The sequence below is a fragment of the Odontesthes bonariensis genome, chromosome 4, assembly GCF_027942865.1.
Source record: "Odontesthes bonariensis isolate fOdoBon6 chromosome 4, fOdoBon6.hap1, whole genome shotgun sequence".
In the NCBI taxonomy this organism is placed as follows: domain Eukaryota; kingdom Metazoa; phylum Chordata; class Actinopteri; order Atheriniformes; family Atherinopsidae; genus Odontesthes; species Odontesthes bonariensis.
The window spans coordinates 23,711,111-23,730,865 of NC_134509.1; the positions used below are offsets into that span (position 1 = coordinate 23,711,111).

Here is a 19,755-nt window from a genome sequence, read left to right on the forward strand (position 1 = left end):
ATATGCAATATGTACAATGAAATATGAAAAATGAAAACTGGTCAGAGAAAAAAAATAGGTCAGAGAAAAAATACAAGGAAGTATGACCATCAGAGAAGAGCTCCAGATCTTGTCTAATCATTGGAGATGTGGAATCCCAACAGGTACAGAATGTGATAAATTTATCAAGTACAACTTTATCCACTGACTGTGTAACTGCATTAAGTAAAGGACTGTCTTTTGTGCCAACCACACACTGTAACAACTTTGAGACCATGGTAGACTTCAACAAATTTTTTCGTTCATTACGACTTAAAGAATTTTTCAGTAATCATGCCACCCCATTCATTAGTCCTTCTACCGTCCCCTCGCAGCTTGCAGCAACGGAGGACGACCCTTCGGACCAGAGAAATAACAAGGAAGACACGACGACCACAAGAGCCATTACACCTTTCAGAGGTAAAAGCACATTTATTCCACCTAAGAGACGCAATGCATCGGTAGACACCTACTGCAGACTAGTGGAAAAAGACGTGTCTATGCTGTTATCTAAAAAAAGAGAATATAAAGTCGCGGACAATTTAACACAAGACCAGAGAACAGAGTTGAAAGCCCTGCAAAACAACAAAACAATCGTCATCCAAAGTGCAGACAAAGGGGGTGCTATAGTTGTCATGGACCGGGCGTCCTACGATGAAGAGATTAAAAGACAATTAAACAACACCACCTTTTACAGAAAACTAAAGCACAACCCCACCTCTGACTTTAAGGATAAGATCAAACGACAACTGGACGACTTTTTGAGCAACAGTGACATCACGATACGAGAACATGCTTTCATGACTGTAGATTCACCAATCATACCAGTGCTCTACACTCTCCCAAAAATTCATAAACAATATACAGACATTCCACCTGGCCGGCCAATTGTGGCCTCTATTGGCTCCCTGACAGAGAATATATCTGCTTTTGTAGACTTTTTTCTCCAGCCTCTAGTAACAGCTCTACCCTCCTTTGTGAAAGACTCTATGGAGTTCATAAAAATGATTCAGACAATTGAGATTCAAGAGGAGCAGTGTTATCTGGTGACAATGGACGTCGAATCACTGTATACTAATGTGCCATTTGAAGGCGGTCTGAAAGCAACTGAGTTCTTCCTGAATCAGCGTTCTGATTGTACCCCCAGTACTCAATGTATTGTTGACCTACTTGAGACTGTACTGACATCTAATTACTTTCTTTTTGGATCTGACTTTTACCTCCAGGTGTCAGGAACGAGCATGGGGTCAAAAATGGCCCCCAGTTTTGCATCCCTGTTCTGCGGACACTTTGAAAGGGAGTTCATATGGGACAATCATCGGAACCCCTACCTGCAGTACATAACGAACTGGAAAAGGTACATCGACGATATATGGTTCTTGTGGAGGGGCTCAGAGACTCAGCTCAAAGAATTTCACACCTTTATGAACAGTGCTTGCCCACATCTTAAATTCACAATGGACTTTGATGCACACAAGATGAGCTTTTTAGACATCACAATATACAGAGACTCCCACAGACTGGGCACCACGCTCTATCGCAATAATACAGACAGAAACTCCATTTTACATGGACACTCCTATCACCCAGTGCCACTGAAAAAATCTCTGCCTATCTCACAATTCAATCGCATCAGGCGCATTTGTAGCACTGATGAAGACTTTGAATTACAAGCTAAAGATCTTGAGCAAAGATTCAGCCAGAGACAGTACAGATCGGGGTGGGTATCCCATGCACGGGATCGCTTTCAGGGGATGTCCCAAACGTACTGCTTACAAAGAAGAAGACAAGCCCGTGAACAACCCAATCTGATGTGTGTGGTTCAGTACTCACCACTAGCTAAGGAGTTTCAATCTGTCATTAACAAACACTGGCACATTATAGAGTCAGACTCTGCCCTTTCAGTCTTTACATCAGCTCCTAGAGTTGTGTTTAAACGTCCACCGAACCTGAGAAACATGCTAGTGAGAGCCCACCACCCACCACACACACAGCATTTTCTACGTCAGACACCGAGCGGGAACTACAAGTGCAATAACTGTATTCAATGCAACTTCACACATAAAACTAAGTCTTTCAACCATCCACGCACAGGCAAAGAATATAAGATCCGTGGCACAATCACCTGTAACACGAACAATGTCATTTACATGTTGAGATGCCCCTGTGGGCTAGCCTATATTGGCAAAACAACTAGGCCACTCAAAACCCGGATTGCGGAACATAGGTCCACGATCCGCAACCATGACGTTAAAAGTCCTGTTGCTTTACATTTCACACAAGCATCACACACTGTAGCTTCCCTGCGCTATACAGGCATTGAACGTATCAGACCCCCCAGCCGAGGTGGCGATATCAACACTCTTTTGCTAAAGAGAGAGGCGTACTGGATCTATACGTTGGACACGCTGTCCCCAAAGGGACTGAACGAAGAATTTGACTTGAGACCTTTTTTGTAATGTTTTTTTGTTTTTTGTCATATTGTAATGTGGGATGCTCTGTATTTTTATCTGTATATTTATTCAATGTCTCCTAGAACTGGGACTTTGCTATTGTCTATTCCCATCATTTGGGCAATGTTAATGATTAGACAAGATCTGGAGCTCTTCTCTGATGGTCATACTTCCTTGTATTTTTTCTCTGACCTATTTTTTTTCTCTGACCAGTTTTCATTTTTCATATTTCATTGTACATATTGCATATATTGTAAATATTGGACATTCACTATGTGGTTTTATGTTGCACACGTCACTTTTCCCAGGTGATTAACATCAATGGGGATCACCTGGGTGGGGGTTGAACCACCTATGGGATCATGGGTATTTAAACAGTGGTTTTTTATGTGTTTGTAATGTCTGAGGAAGGGCAGGCTGCCCGAAACGTCACATTAAATTGAGAAACGGGAGATTGGTGTGCAATTCGTATTTGTGAAATAAGTTGACGTGGTCAGAAGTTGGCTTCATTAGCCGACACAGTAGCTTGTTTATTTTGCTAACTGTAGAAAAAGAAAATACTTTTCTCTGGTGCTGTGAAAAAGACCTTTGCTTCTTTCTGAAAATTCAGCATAGGTGACTTGTAGTTTGAACTTTTGTTTCCATAGAGCTTACAGGTCATTATCTCTAACACACTGCCTTTTTTATTTACCTTAAGAGCCGGTCCACCCGAGGATCTGACCACAAGACAGCTGCTGTAGTGGAGAGCCAAACTCCAGCAGACAAGAGACATTGCAAGGTGTGCTGCTTGATTTATGGGCTTAAACCAGCTGACCAAGCTTAAAAAAAGGCTACATGTTCGTTCCTATGCCAGACATTTATATTTGTTGTCATGGCATAACTACACAATGCTTCTTATTTAAACTTATAAGCCACAAGATTAAAACCACTGACTGGTGAATTGAATAACTCAGTACAATCAAACCCACGTTTGAGAAGACTTGATGAGCTATATTTTACTTCTTTGTTTTAATTATTTGCTGATTTCACTGACTGTTTGGTCAAGTTTAGGAACCAAATCTCATTGGTTGTTTGAAATGCACTGTTTTCACGGTTGTATTTCAGTCTCTCGTGGTCCTGACAAGATGACCAAATATTACACTGGGCAGGTGATTTTAATCATATGGTTAGTTAGCAAAATCTTTAATGACAACACTGCCTGTTAGTTTGGTGAATAGTAGGTTAAAGAATAAAGAAATAATCAACTTGGAACGGTTTCTTTTGTCAAACAGTTGTCAACTCAACTGTAGTTGTATTTCTAATATAAAGCACCTGGAAAAATAGTTGGAACAACTCAATTATTGTAAGTAATGAACTTTAAAAACGAGGGTTTATGCAAATGTTCTGCTAAATATTGTAGTTTGTTGGCAGAACAATTGTTTTTAGAATTCGTCATAACAAAAATCTATGTAAACTGTTGTAAATGCATTGATTCTTTAAATTGTTTATTTTTTGAGGCAAGACATTTGTTTTTAGAGTGATGAGAGGTCGAAGCCTCTCTGTCAGCATATATCTCTGAGCTACAGACGCCAGGCAGTGATTTACTGCACCTCAAACAGGTTACCCACAATGCAACCTTCTCAAAGAGGAGCTTGGCCAAAAGTAGCACATTTGTATGGAGAATAATTTACGTTTGAAAATCTTTTATTAAATAAAATTTCAACACATTATCATATGAAAGGAATCTGCATTTAAGGGCTGTTGTATGTGGTAAGAGGTGTTTTTCCTGCTGTATAGTGTTTCTTTTCTTTCCTTTTCTTTTTTCATTCTCAAATTATTCATTTTTCCCTTCAGAGCCTTACCCAAAGTTTTCTCTGGTCTAACCGTATTTCCACCTCTGTCTTTTTCTTTCTTCTTCCTGACGGCAGCTGTTGAAAGTTTATGATAATATGCTCTGCTCTCACTGACCAAAGTACACTGAATGCACTGAATACAGTCTTTACATAACCTGAAGACATCTATCAGTTTTAAATGGGATACCATATAGCCTTATCATTACCTTCATTTCAAAGCCCTCTCATTTAGTTCTCAATCATTAAAGTTGAGTTGTATTTCTGCTGTTTCTATTCTTCCTGTCACACACAGGGTATCCACAAGTGTAACAAATTATTCAGCAGTCAAGTTATGGTTTCAGCTCACCTGTGCTGACTTAACCAGTTTTAACTGGACCACTGTCCTTGTCCCAGTGTGCAGGATCAGAATTGAGTTATTGGCTGAAATGTCCAAAACCAAGACTCTGTGGACTGAGAAAATTCTGCTGCCTCTAACTTTCTCTGTGAGAGATCATCATATCAGTATAGATTCATTTACCCTGCAGACGTTGTCTTTAAGCTCTGTCTGGTCTCTCTGTCAACACTTCGAATTGGAGAGAATTTGGCAGATCTGAACTTATCACCCGTCTCCGATATGTTGTCAGACATTCTGTCATCGGCTGCTAGAAGCTCCATCCATCCATTTTCTGTACCCACCTAATCCAATTCAGGGTCACGGGGGGGGGGGGGGGGGGGGGGGGGGGCTAGAGCTTATCCCAACTGTCACTGGCAGAGAACACCCTGGACAGATCGCCAGTCCATCACAGGGCCACACAGAGACAAACAACCATGTACACTTAGAATGATCAAATCCCCAGCCGGGATTCAAAGCAGGAATCCCTCTTGCTGTGAGGTGACTGTGCCAACCACAACACCATGCACGCTGCGAAGGCCTATTATATCTGAAGGATTTAACTATTATTATTCTTCCGCCGATTCTTACTTCTTTTCCACGCAGAAACGCAAATGGGGAGATCTAAACGTATTCGAAAACTCACCAAACTTTACCCAAAATTGTCCCCCGCGTGAAATCACATGATTTTAATGGAGTCGAAAGTGGGCGTCGCCAAACTGCTCTACAGCGCCACCTAACATGAGATAGCCCGAACCGTACATTGTAGAGATCTGAAACTCGGTATGTATGTAGATCGCCTCAAATCAAGAACAAAAGTCTCTTGGAGGTATGCTCTAAAACGTACAAGGAGGCGGCTATTTTGGGTCAAAGGGCAAATTTTGGCCATTTTTCAGATTTACACACCTTGTATAAAAACTTTCACGCCCCAGGGATTTTGAGCTACGGACTTCATCTTTGGTCGGTATGCAGTTAAGGGATGGGGGAGCAAAAGTTAACAAAAATCTCGACTTTTTGAGCATGTTTAGGGGGCTTGGCCAAGCGGCGAACTTGGCGTACTCGCCAGTGTAAACGAAACGCTATAACTTTCACGTAAAAAGTTCAATCTGCACCAAACTTGGTATGAGTCATCCATGTTGGATGCCCGACGATTCTATGTGGTCATATGCTGACGGCATCTAAGCTCCGCCCCTTCAGAACAGGAAGTCATTTTTTTTACTTGGAAAGCTCCATCTCTGGCCCCCTTCACCCAATCAACATGATCTTGTGTCAAAATACAGATAACAAGTTGGTCTCACTTGCTTTAAAGCGCCAACAGTTTTCAGTTGAAGGCGTGGCTGAGGCGGCGTGGCGAAGTCAGACATCACGCCGTTACCATACGTTTGGCTCTAAATTCTACAGTTTTGAGCTGAGATGCACCAAACTCACTGGGATTGATCCTAATCCACCCCCCCACAGGTGTGCAGCCCAATATTTGATGGGCGTGGCCTAATGCCTCCACAGTGCCCCCTAGAACAACTAAAAACATCAGCCCCAAGCCATGCTTTCACCGACAATCATGAAATCATTGTCAGGATCTACAAAATAGTGTGGGCGTGGCAGAATGGCAAATTCCAATCCCTCGCCGTTTGCATACGTTCGGCTCTAAATCTCACATGCATCATCCGATTTGCACCAAACTAGATAAGAATGGCCTTTGTTAACCTCTAAAGAGCCCAATAGGATTATATTGGAGTGTGACTCCACTGCGCCCCCTATATCATTTAAACAGCTATATCTCCTTGACACATCATCCGATCTGCACCATATTTTTTGTGCATCATTACGTAGCAGCGCTTGACACATTGGCGTTGTACATTTCTGACGTCGCTAAACCCCGCCCCCACAAAACAGGAAGTGACGGTAACTCCTGTCTGGAAGGTGAGATATCGGTCCAACTTTGAACACGTGCCACTGGTGTCGTACTGACGTGGACTGAAGGTGATTTGGGAGATTCGTCACACGCTCCGCCTGGTGGACGGGTGTGGGAGAAGCGTGACTGCGTTGATGACCACGTCGGAGCGGCGGTGCTGGCACTCACGAGGTCGCAAGGCCGAAGCGGCGCTTGGCTGCGAGGGCCAATATCACTGCTCGTTTTAATTTTTGCTTGTTTTAGTACGAGTCTCCCAACAAGCTTTCAAACTGCTTTCTATACTCGGCTTGAAGTAAACCTGTAGTGGTCACTGTAAAAGTTTAGTTTCTGAACGAGCCAAAACTCTCTCATTTTGAGTTAACTTTAATAATTAATGGGAACATCGATTACAATGACAAAATACATTTAAACTGTTAAGCAAGCTCTCTCTTTTGTAGTTACATTTCAAGCAAACCGAAATGACTGATGGGTAATCTTGCCATTCATCTTCAAGTGAAGTGCTAAACAGGTGTTCAGTTATTTCCTTCACAGCAGAGTGGTGTAAAAAGAGAGTGGCGACACTACCATAGACTTATATAGAAAGAAAGGAATGCGGAAGTCACGTGGGTCACGGAGACGCCAGAGTTCCGAACAAGAGACGGAACTCCGTTAACCTCAATTACTCAATTACTGGTAAGTTAATAAAATAACAGCATTTTAAACGTTTTTTACATTTTTAAGCATTATCTATCAGAAGTATACTCTCAGATATCGTTTTTTTTACATTTGATTAGCATGAAATATCGGTGTTGATGTTAAAAATGTAATGGATTTAGAGACCTAACTGAAAGCTTGGTAACAGAGGCTAACATGAGGTGATTAACGTGATCATTTCACTAAAGTCCGTTAACTTTTTATTGTCAGGTGACATTATGTAAAGTTGTTTTGATTGTTAGGTTTTAAAACATTACCAAAATACTATATAGGCCTATAGTAATAATACATTTAATACATTTTTGGTATTTCTGACGTATTTTCTCCGGTAAATTGATTAAATTACAACATTTTTGGCATAGTGAGGCATTAGCTGACTGGTCTTTAATGAAGTAAGTTTATTAGGGCTTCCGCCGATTTCTACAATGTCCAAACCCTTGAATTTGATCAAATACAGTTCATTGTTGCAGGTTAATCTACCCAACAGTATAAATCGCAGTAAAATAACTTATTTGATGACATTTTATACTAAAATGTTTGGTTTAAATCAGTTTTGTTTATTTTTTTTTTCACAACTGACACATTTATTTTGTCATTAATATAGTTTTAACCAGAAAAAAGTTAAATTCATATTTTAATCCATCCATCCATTATACCCGCTGAATCCGTCGATCGGGTCGCGGGGGGGGGCTCATTGTCCATCTGACACCAGAGAGAACAGACAGACTGAATGACATCTTCTACAGATGGAGTGTTTGGGACAACAGGAGTAGATCCTGGGAACAGACAGTAACATCAGGCTCTGTTGAAGGATGTAGATCTGAAGGTAAGCTGGACCACTGGCATGATTCAGTATTAAGGAGGACAAGGTAGCTGCCCCCTGCTAACATGCAGGGGTACCCTCTACAATTTAAAACAGTGATAAATGTGTCTCTGCCGCTCCAAAAAAGAAAAACGTTGATAAAATACATCGTCGGTGAAGTGATCAATGCACATTATGGGTCAATATTTACCGAAAATTGCATCGTAAATGTTAAAGTTATCGTTTTTGTGCTCCGTCCCGCTAAGATCCGTTCAAACTGACTGACAGCGCTGTGATGTTTGGAACTCCGGAGGCTCACATGAACCACGTGACAGCCCTAGCGGCGACTTCAAAGCGTGTCGCAACTCTGTATTACTCTATAGCTCTGCTTCACAGTTCAGGCTTCCCTTTGAACTGAGTGTCTCTACAGTTTGGAATCCTACTTAACATGGCTGAATACCCTGTGCAGTCCACTTAACAGCAAACTATGGGCAATTAGAAAGCACTCTATTCAATGAATGTCCCTGAAGGGGAAATCCAGTGCATCTCATCCAAAAAGTTTGCTCCTACTTTTAGTTCATAGTGAGAGGTCAACCTACAGCTGGGAGTCCTACAGACAGTGCAGTCAATGCAGTTAAACATCCGGTTTTCTTAGCTCTACAAGCATCACTCCAAATGCCACATTTCTTTGTAATGAAGTTCGACCTTTAAATGTGACATGTTACAGCCTGAGATGATCCTTTTAATTAACATAGCCTAATCTTTTTCAGACACACAAGAGAACTTCTTAACCTGTTTTGATATGCTCAGAGGAATTATATCTGACTGGTAAATGATCTTGATGTGTACATTTGGTGAAGTACTCTTTTTGCAAAATGTCCCGCTTTTGGGAACATTTTTAGGAAACTATTTTACAACAGACGAGAATAGATGTAGAAAAATGTAGAAACTACCCTCCCTTGAGGAAAATCTAATATGAGCTTTTCTGTCTTAAGAGTTCACCATATTGCTTTCAATGGCCAGAAGGCAACCCCCAACAGCTTGTAGCTTCCAGCAATAAAAGGGACACTTTAGGCCAGTAGACCAAAGACTGACTTGAGAGCATAGTCAATTTTTAATGCTTCCCAAAAGGCTGGTTGGTTTACAAAGAATATCTCATTCAATAGCACAAGGAACAACAATAACTACAGGGATACTGCAGCACTGTAACTGTAACAACTGGACTGAATTAAATAAAAACTGGGGACAGTCTGTGGTCGATATTTACAACAGCTGTCAAGGAAAACCTTGTTTGAGGCAGATAATTGATAGGATGTTAAATATCCTACAGCTATTAGTGTCCCCTTTTTAAATGATAAAAACCTTCCCTTAATTTAAAAGAAAAAAGGATTGTCCATTGTTCTCATATCTGCACATCTGAACTGACTTATCTTTGATGATTTCCCTTTATTTTTACCTCAATGTTGCTGGTAGAAATGATGCAGTCTGCACATTTTCACATTGTCGCATATGTATTATTACATTACTCCACTTGAATATTTCCCTTTTATGATTTGCAAAGTAAGCATCTCAGCAGTAATATGTTCATGGAGTTTCTGAAACTATATACCATTCCATACAGGGACAGTTATCACACTACAAGGGCAACAGTATGCCACCACAAAGACAGATTAAATATTGATTAGCCTCGTGCAATCTCAACCGAGATGTGACTTGGACAAATTTTTAAATTAAATTCCATTAAAGCAGCTGTTTTGCAAATCTGTAAAAAAAAAAGAAAAAAAAGAAAAAAAAGAAAAGAAAAGTCAATACATATCCAAAATCTGAGAGGACAGGAGAGCTAAATGTGTTTGGACCAAGTGATTATCTCGTATAAAATAGGGTCAGTTCCCTGTTTTATGGGAACTTTTTTTAAAGAAATACTTCTGACACTAAACTATATAAAGATACCTGATTCATTGATGCAGGAATCAGGTTGTTTCACACATCGTTCAAGTCTTCATGGTGGCACATTACTTCATGTTTGTAAGTGCTGTTATGCAGTTTTGTTTGTTATAGCAATCTTCCCTTAAAGCTTCATTAATTTATTTCTGGTTGCTTGTTGTCACCCTTTCAACAATGTGTAATCAGAACTGCTGTTTCTGAAAACAAACTGCTCACAATACAGTAAAGATGCTCTGGTGTTGGCAGCAGGCGCTGAGCAACAGGAGCACTCACTTGGAGTCAGGTTTGAGACCACATGATGTAGGATATACTCGCACTCCATTTCTGTCTCCTCCATTTGCAGGAGAAAGTTTTGTGAGGAATTTATGACCTTCTAAATGTTCCATTATTTTCAGCCAGTCACTTTGTCTGCTGTTTAGTGCTGGAGTATGTAGTGTGTACGTGGTTAATCAGAGCTCTCATCAAACAAGAAATGAGGGTAATCAGTGTGATGAGATTCAACCAAAACAGTTCATTTTGTTGAAAAAAAGGCCCAAAAAATCCAAAACAGCGAGCTTTAAGATACTCACTGGAGTTCTATATTATTCTGTGACTTTCAGAAACTCATTTCACATGAACTAATTATCAAGACTGATAATATGAAAATATGTATAGGTGCAGCTTGTGCCTGAGGGTGATGAATGGTAGTTTACAACTAATAAGTGATCAAAAAGATTTGTCTGCATCACCCTGCAGACCCATGAACCATCCCAGATTTGTTCTATTTTCCATTAAAGAGTCATTATTGCTAATGTTGTTCTCCTGGGTGATTCATAATCAATATCATTGACAAGAATGTCAGCTGACATGTAAACACAGGCCTGCATGTGTGATCTTGTAAAAAAAGATTTTAGTAGAATCTTTGGAGAGCAGCTGATGGCAGCAGCAACAAGATCAGAGTTTGATTTAGGCTCACGTGTGCTCTACCAGTAACATGCGTGTTTCTATCACAAGCTAGATCCATGCGACATTTGGTGCATGCAATGAAAAGAGTTGGATCGACTGCATCAGGAGCAGAACACCAAAGTAAGTGATGAATAAGCATCATTTTAATTTCAGCATGGCTGAAACTGTTACCAAAGCTTTTGGGAAATTTTAAAGCACTTAGGAAGGAAATTCTTTCTAGGAAAGATTTACACATCTATGTGGCACACTAAACTCCAGATTTTCCAGGAAGATGCAAACATGTTAAGTTAAAGGTGATCTCACGGAGACCGTCTGATTATATTATCTGTGGCAGTGGGGCAACATCACCCTAACATGTGCATTTCTCCTGTATAGCCACTCTGTTATGAAGAGCACGTTTATTAGCATTTGTAAAAGGATATCATCTTACTCAATTAAAACAGCCTGCAATATGTGGTAGTAATTTAAGATATCTAAAATTTAGTATAGTTTACAGGAGATTCACGCAGCGTCTGAGGACCAGTCTATTCTAGAATTACACACGTCAATAGCTGTATACTAACGGCCTCGTGGAGTTTGTGCATCACCTACGAGTAACGAGACGCCATCCTTGCTGCTAATAAATTCCAATAGGACTGGCGCATGGAAACACTAATCCACGTGTTGGAAAATATACGATATTGGACAATCTACATAACTAAACCCTGAGACATAAAGAACTAACCGGATCTGTAATTTATGCAGTCACCACTTTCCAGCTACCGTGACGAGAAACATTTCCTCCAAAGAATCCACTGATGACTCCTGTGCATGCCTCACCCCCAGTGACTCTTAACTTTCTGTCAAATGATCATGCATGGGCCTTCCGCAAAAATGACCAAATAGAACGAAAGTATCACAGGTGCATCTGTGCTTCTTTGCTTTCTAGCATCTTTTGAAAAAAAAAAAAAAGTGCACTGAAAGTATTAGTAACCCACCTTGGCAGCAGAATGTCGCCCACAGGTAAACTCCAACCAACACAGATCCAGTGCGCCTCCGATGCTCCATGATAGCAGCAGCGCAGAAGATCCCCTGAAGCCCGCTGGAGATGTCAAACTTGGAGGGGACAGAGCTTTGTCAGACTGCTGGTGCTCCGTCTCTCTCTCCTACCTCTCGTCGGATTCTGAAACAGACGCGAGCACGCGCACACAGGATGTCTGTCCTTTTGTATTTGGGTCGGCTGTCACCTCAAAAGTCACTTTGGATTCCGCTTTGCTCCCGTCTCGCTGCGCTCAGCTGTATTTCTTTATATCAAACAGCCCCAGCTCCTCCTGCGTCCTTCCTGTGAAATGTGTGGGCAGTGATGATTATGACAGCCACCTGTCCGCTAACCGAAACACCGACAACTCCGTCAAGGTTTGCCCCCCCAAGCCATTTCGGGCTCGTCCCTACACGTTTAATTGATGATGACTCAAGGAGCGCTGAACACGCGTAATATCAATTTGCGCACATCCCGTACAGAGGGCGACATGCCCCGCCTCTTCAATTTAAGCTAAACTTTTTAATTCACTACATTTTTTAATATGATTAATCTTTGACTTTGTGATGACAGTTGTATCTGCTTCTTTTGAAGTGGAAGAATACAACCAGACCGAAACTGACTAAACAGCATTTTTCCTGCTACTCCTTTTCTTCTGTAGAAATGATGATCCCCTCTTTTAAAAGCATAATCAACCACTGACAAATTATACTATACATAGAACCCTCAATTCTCGAGCTTTTCTTATAGTGGTAGATTTAGATCATTTTGAAAGGATGACCCATATGCACCACTCTGATTTGTTTTATAATCATGCTGATTTAAACCTCTGATTAAATGTGACCATACAAGTCACATCCTTCTTTCATTGTTATAAAATAATGAGAAATATTAAAGGTGCAATACGTGGCTTAAAAACCTTGTCTTAGTGTTGCACTAAAACAACTTAAATCTTAAATCTTGGGAGTATTTCATCAGCTTATAGCTTTGCCCATCACAAGAAAATCAGCAGTTTAAGCACTGGATCTATCCCTCTCTTTGGCTCTTTTCTCAGAGAAATAACACTATAGTACATCACAAAGAAACTTCTCCTGATCCCATCATAGCATTTGTTGGTTCATACACACCAAATGCACAGTGATAATGTAGGTGAGTCAGGTAATTATCATCACCGTTTGCTTTCAAATAGCATACCAGTGATGTGGGATTATATCCGGTTTGGTTTACAGGTTCTGCTTTGGCTCTGTGACCAAAGTACTCATTAAACCTTTTGGGCAAGCTTTTTCATTCAAAGTTAGAGTGCAGATTTGTCCAAACAGGCTGCATTAAAAGGCTTATGTGGAAGGGTTTTTAGCCGACGAACATAGTTTATTCATTGGAGGGAACATTGGAGGGACTGACTCTCTCTGGTGACACTACTTCATCTTAACATTGCATTTCATTCGCTGCCATCAGTGGTCAAAATATTGTACTCCCTGAATAATCTAATATGAATTCAAAGCAGTAAATTGCTGCCATTACTAGCTTTAAATAGCTTAGTTATGGTTCTAAAGTCCTCATTCTCTGCACCTTTTTACTTTGAAATGTTTACAAGCACTTTCAGGTGGCTATGATGCAACAAAAAATTCAGTAATGTGCCAGTGCAAGGAGGCAAGAAGCGGAATGCAAACTATTAGACATGGATGGAAGTGGTTTAGATTTTATTCCTACTCCTAAGGACATCTTTAAGGATGTGCTTTCAAACAGTAAAAGGCTCTTTGGAATTCCAACCCCCTATTGCAAAAACTAAGATTGTTTTAAAACAGTGTTTCTTTGCTGCCCCAAGGAAGAGGATAAAATCTATAATGACCAATGATGTCTTTTTACACACAGGCATGTGGGGGCTGGTTTAAGATAAACATACATTTCCTTAGCCTGCAGGGTTGTTTCTCTCTGTGGGGCCCTGTGACGGAATGATGACCTCTCCAGGGTGTGCCCTGCCTCTCGCCCAGTGGGAGCTGGGATAGGCTCGAGCCCCCCTGGAACCTGGAGGGATGGATGAATGCATTTCAGTGCATTTTTCAAACACGTAGAGCTCACCATCTACTAAAGATTCTGCTTGTTATTTGTTATTCGGGCCTATTTCTGTCAATCCTGTGCATTATTCACTGTAATTCTGTTAGAAATATGTTCCTACACTGAGTTATGAGCATTTCTTTCCAGCAGCGGTGCAGAAAATGAATTAAGTTAGATGAACACAATTCCGTGTATGCCTCACTAAATGTATCTTAAATCAGCATGGCAGCCATCCGGTGAGGTTAATTGCAGTGCACAGTTAATTGTGATAACATATTGTATCACATAATTACCTCTAACAAGATGTCTGCCTGAGTTTCAGTGTGGTGCTGTCAGCAGGAGGAACGACATCTTTAGGGCACACAAGCATCTCACCTTACACTATGAGACATTATGAGGCATTATTGGGGCATTTGTGTGTGTGGGAGGTTGTGTCTACCTACATTAGCATGCATGACATTTCTCATGGTTGTCTGATGTAATGCTCTCATGATCTCATGATCCTCATCTCAGCTTGCTCCTTGATGCCATCCCTGCCTTCTTTGCATCGTGTTCATCCTCCTTTCCTTCTGTCTCCTTCATATTCACCCTTTTTTCACCCTCACTTTCTATGGCTTTCACACTTCTTTTCCCCTCTCTGTCCCTGTTTATCCCATCCTCTTCATCTCTCTTCTACCTTTCTGCTTCCTTTCGTATCTCTTCTGTGCTCCTGCAGCAACTGCCTGTGAGCATCAGGGATATCCTCAAACAATTACACGACTGCCTGCAGAGTTACTCTAGCGTTCAACATCTATCACTCTCCTCTGTTTGCTCGGTCTGAGTGAACAAACCTTCCATCTCACTATGGCTCCCTTCCTCCTCTTTTAAATCTTTGATTTTTTTGGTTGGTACTCTGAGAGTATATGTTGGAGAATATATGATTGTACATGACTTTGTCTTTGTGGTCATCTATTTATTTACGGTGCCGTACTGTATGTGCACTGTCTCACTCAATTTTAACAGATCCCTGCGTCCGTTTATCATGCATATTACCATGTAGCATAGTAGCCTTGAGCTACTTCCATAAATATCAAGAACGGATAAATCTCTCATGCAAAAACATTGAACCCAAGACTGGACATGTGATTAATGCTTATTTTAGTACATACTGTATTCAGAACTTCACCATATTAAATCAAAATCTGTTTTACATGTGTGCTAAGAGAAAGGAGTCAAATTAACCCACTCTCAAGCAAAATTGAAGGCAAATGGCAAAATTAAAAGAAAAGGAATGTGAGAGGGTTAGATCATAGTGACAAGCCTACAGAGAACTAACACATTAATCGGCAGTTCCTTTAGGCATCATGGAGATTTCCAGAAAGTTTCAGCTCATGCTTCAGCTTTCCAGGCCACATTGTTACTGTTTGGTGTGTCATCGCTATCAGATGGAGCACACATCTGTTTTCCGTCGAATCAAAAACTCCCCCAACCTGCAGATTAACACAGTAAGCAACTTTATAGTCAAGAGCGTTAAGCCATGATCTTCAGGTCCTGAGGCAGCAGTGCATTACAAACGAGCAAAGTTCTGTCATGATATTATTATTGACATGTGTCTCTTGTCTTCAGGACTTAACGTTACAGCGTGTTCATACTACACGGCTGTAACGTGACATCAAATGCTGGAAACATCAGTTAAAGCGTGGGAGCTCTCACCAACATTTAACCAAATTCTGCTTAATCTCCTGATCAGATTGTCTTTTCTTCATCACACTCTTATTCATATTGATGTATACTTTTGCTTCTCGCAGATGAGCAACATTGTTTCATTTCCTCAACCATTTGATTAGTTGATTATTCTTTAATTCATTAAGTTGTCTCTTTTTTAAGACTTTTCTGAAGTTTCGAGGGTTTGCAAAGTTTCAAGCACAACTGTAATCCTTCAAATGATACTGAGTATGCTTTTTCTTCCATCACAGTGTTGTTGTCATCCACATTGTCAAGTTTGCTCTTTTTCCATGTTTGTCTTAACCCTCATATGGGGAATTGCAACGTAAGTACTACCAGTTTAAGCTTATTTTAGGTTTAAAGATTCCATGCAGATAAATTATAAATAGGATTTTCAAAATCTGCTAAAGTGAGGATTTTTCAGCTCATCGTCTTATATGAATTGAATGTAAGCACAGGAAATGCTCTTAAGATTGAGCTGATGAAAAATGTGAGTTTTTTCCTTATGAGGCTTTATCAGGTCTTTCAAAGAACTTAGAACGAAAACTGTTATTTACTCATGATATATGTAGTGTACAACCTCGAGTTTTCACCATTTGGATGCATGTGAGACTTACCTCGTAAAGAATGCTCTCTGCCTTTCCATCCAGATGAGGTTCAGCTCACTGTGGTGAAAACAGATATGAGGCACAAAAATGACTCTTTCCATATGCCCAGAATTTCCCCCAAGAGCTGTTATGGCCACCTTCTCGATCTTTGCTTGTTCATTGCCGCAGGAATTGTACGCCTGTGTCACAGAAAAAAAATCTATGCATGTTTCATGTCGATACTAAGCAAAGCTGAATCCAAACACTCTATGAATGTTGCTCAGGAGGAGCTTTTATTCAGTATTTCAAGTCAGTCTCTCTGAGGCAGTTCCAGAAAAATGTCTTTTTGATGAACTCTGTCGTCATCCATAACAAAATGGAAAAAACACATCATTTTCAGAAATGAAATCTCAATGCAAAGTTAAAACTTTGGCGTTTAAACATCTACAGAGCATAACATTGAGAATCTAATCATGTTTCATCTCAACACTTCAAGAAGTCTGGGGAAATCTCGGCATTAAGGAAAAGACAGAAACCACTTTTGGATGTTCCAGGTGCCTCACTGGTGAGGTGTTTTCAACTTGTCTTACTGGTCGTTGAGGCAGACCTTGGACCTACAGACCTGCAACAGAGACTATACCTCTCGGCTTGGGAATGATTCAGTGTTCAGTATGAATGGGAGGAGTTGGTTGGGGAGAGATAGGTCTGGAGATCTATGCTTTGATTGCTCTGACCCCGGACCCCCACGACCTGGACTTGGATAAGTGGCACAATGTATAGACTTGTGGATGCATGACAAACTGTCATACCATAATGACCAGTACCTTGGAAAAATAATTTTCACTCAACACAGTTTGCTACTGAATTCAGAAATGTAACCTACACACATATTAAGCTCGTAGTGAACAAAAAAAAAAAAAGATGGTTAACACATGTTCTGTGGTCAGTGGAGTTCACATTTCAGCTTCTTTTAGAAAAAAACTTCTGGATTTATGTGCGAAAGATAAAAAAAACCATCCAGGATGGCATGTGATTAAAAGAACAAAAGCCAGCGTCTGAGATGATTTGGGGTGCATCGGTGTCCAAATCTAGCCTGGGAATTCCCATGCTGCTTTGCGCTCGATTTCATTCTCACTGCAAAGTCAGCCTGGAAACCACTGCCCTTATTTTTGCTAGAGTTTGGGAACCAATCACAGAACGACGGGGGAGAGCAAGACGACGACGTCTATGCGCTACACCGAAGCTTGTAGAGCGTTAATCCAACATGACAGCGGACACAACGTTACCGTTCAATGCAGTCTTAGAAAGTGTTTCGGAGTAGATTCACCCTAGGGTCATTTGAACCGTGATATCCAGCCAAGTAGCCCACCCGAAGTTTTTCCGATATTGGCTGAACATCAGCTGAGTTACCGAGTTATCCCGAATAGCTTAGTAGGCTACAAGCGCTAACGGACCCTGGCAGTATCTCCAAAATTACCACACTAAAATCACATGTCATGACACCAAACTTCTACAGTAGCACAAATATGGTCTGTACTCACCAAACGATGCATTTGGAAGTTTGTACATAGTCCAGGAGTTTATTATTATCATCAACACAAGCCTGATAGCTTTTCTGCTGCTAAAGCTTCGTTGACGTCACTTCTGGGAGCTGGGAGCTTCAAAGTAAGATGAGGGTTGATCTACTACTGTAGACAACAAAGCAAGGCTGCTCAATTTCTCCATTATTAAAATAAATTCACAACTCTACAACATAAAAATTCATGTAGAATATAGCATATAGGCCTACTTTGTTGTCAATTTGAGTAGCTTAGAGCGCAAGTTTACTTTTATTTTCCATTTTTTTCTTCTTCCTCGTCGAATTTCTGTCGTCATCTGGTATAAGTGATACAATTGGCTATGAATCGCGCGCAAAGCAGCATGGGAAGAACCTGACGTCATTTGATAGACATTCGTAGCGCCCAATAAACGGCTCTAGGCATTCGTAAACCACGCCTCAAATACGAGAAAATGCACACCTAGTTCCCAGACCACCATCTCATTGAGATTGTGGACGCGTCAGCCAGGCTAGTCCAAATCTTCTATTCAGTAAGAATAAACACATCCTTTGAAAAACTACAATGATTACTTTCCTTGGTTCCCAAATGATCAAAGATTAAAGAAATGATCAAAGACTAATATGATGTAACATGATAGTAAACACACTTTTCTCCCAACTTCCTTTGAGTGTGTTGCTGAAGGCATCAAATTGACTTGTTTACATTATAAATACAATGTTGTTCAGTGAATACACTAAGAATCATTTTATTTACTTGTATCTGTTCAATCTTTTTGTTGCAATGAAGAAAACTTTTAATCAGCCCGTTTGTATGACAGTAAAACTACACTTTCTCTTGCTGTTGGCCAGTGACCTGAGTTTTAGAGAATATAATCTCAGACATCTTGTATTTCGTCTCAAAAGGGAAATGTTTGTTTTAAGCATGTGCAGCTGGGAAACATTTGTAAATTTGCAATCTATGTCGGTACATAGTTACAAGGAGCAAAAATAACCTGCTTGTATGTACCTATACAACTGTGGAAACTTCATTTTTATATGGGAAACTTCCTTTTATATTCCAAAATGTCTTCCAAAAATATTTTCTGTCTAATCTTCTTAAGCTTATCTAACCCTTTGTCCTCTCTGTCATGCCCACAGTTATCATGGAAAATATGTTTAAACAAAGACATAAACCTTTTTTATTATTATTTCTCTCTTTTTCTCATTTCTTTGATTATCTATTCCCCCTAAACTTTTTCATCCTCTTGTTTAGGTTAGACTCAAGCTTGTGCTAATGCTATCTTGATATTAGGCAATTTGGATATTGCCAAATATGCTTATGACTAGGCTAGGCTACGGTTAGTGTTAATATTGATGTTAAACTATGTTAGCTTAAGAGGCTTCTGCTCTTAGGTTGGATAAAAAAAATGCTACTTTGATGCTAGGTTAATTTAGCTTGTTGCTCTTGTGATTGTTAGTTTGGAGTTAGATTGATATTAGTTTTATTGCTAATATCATAAATGCTATTTTATTGTTAATTTAGAGCTAGGTTAGTGCTCAACCTGTTTTGATGTGACTCAAGCTAAAGATGTTGCCCTAACTTTTGCCCTAACCAGATGCTTCCAATCGGATCTATTCACAATGACCTTTCACCATCCAAATGAGACAACAATGCACATCACAGCTCTGTAAATTCTAACCAATGAAGTATTAACACACCTCTAAGCACAAGATTTTATTAAGTCCTGGGACGCCCAATTGTGGCATTCGATGGGAGCCAGAGGCGTGATGCCAAGAATTCTGGTGTGGGTCTGAGTATGGAGGGGCTTGATGAGGATCCTGTCTTGGAGGAGGGTAAGTATTGTAATCATACTGAGGAATCCCC

The 19,755-nt window shown here is 40.3% G+C and overlaps 1 protein-coding gene across 3 annotated transcripts in view; it reads right to left on the reverse strand.

Annotated features, from left to right (window-relative positions):
- The window catches only part of LOC142378713 (neuronal acetylcholine receptor subunit alpha-7-like), a 54,616-nt gene extending 42,410 nt beyond the window's left edge, over positions 1–12,206 (reverse strand). For all 3 annotated transcript variants that reach the window (XM_075463541.1, XM_075463540.1, XM_075463539.1), the window contains exon 1: positions 11,947–12,206. In XM_075463541.1, the coding sequence (XP_075319656.1) occupies positions 11,947–12,016 (70 nt within the window). In that variant the 5' untranslated portion in view covers positions 12,017–12,206. The remainder of the gene's footprint in view (positions 1–11,946) is intronic.
- Positions 12,207–19,755: the final 7,549 nt, after the last annotated feature.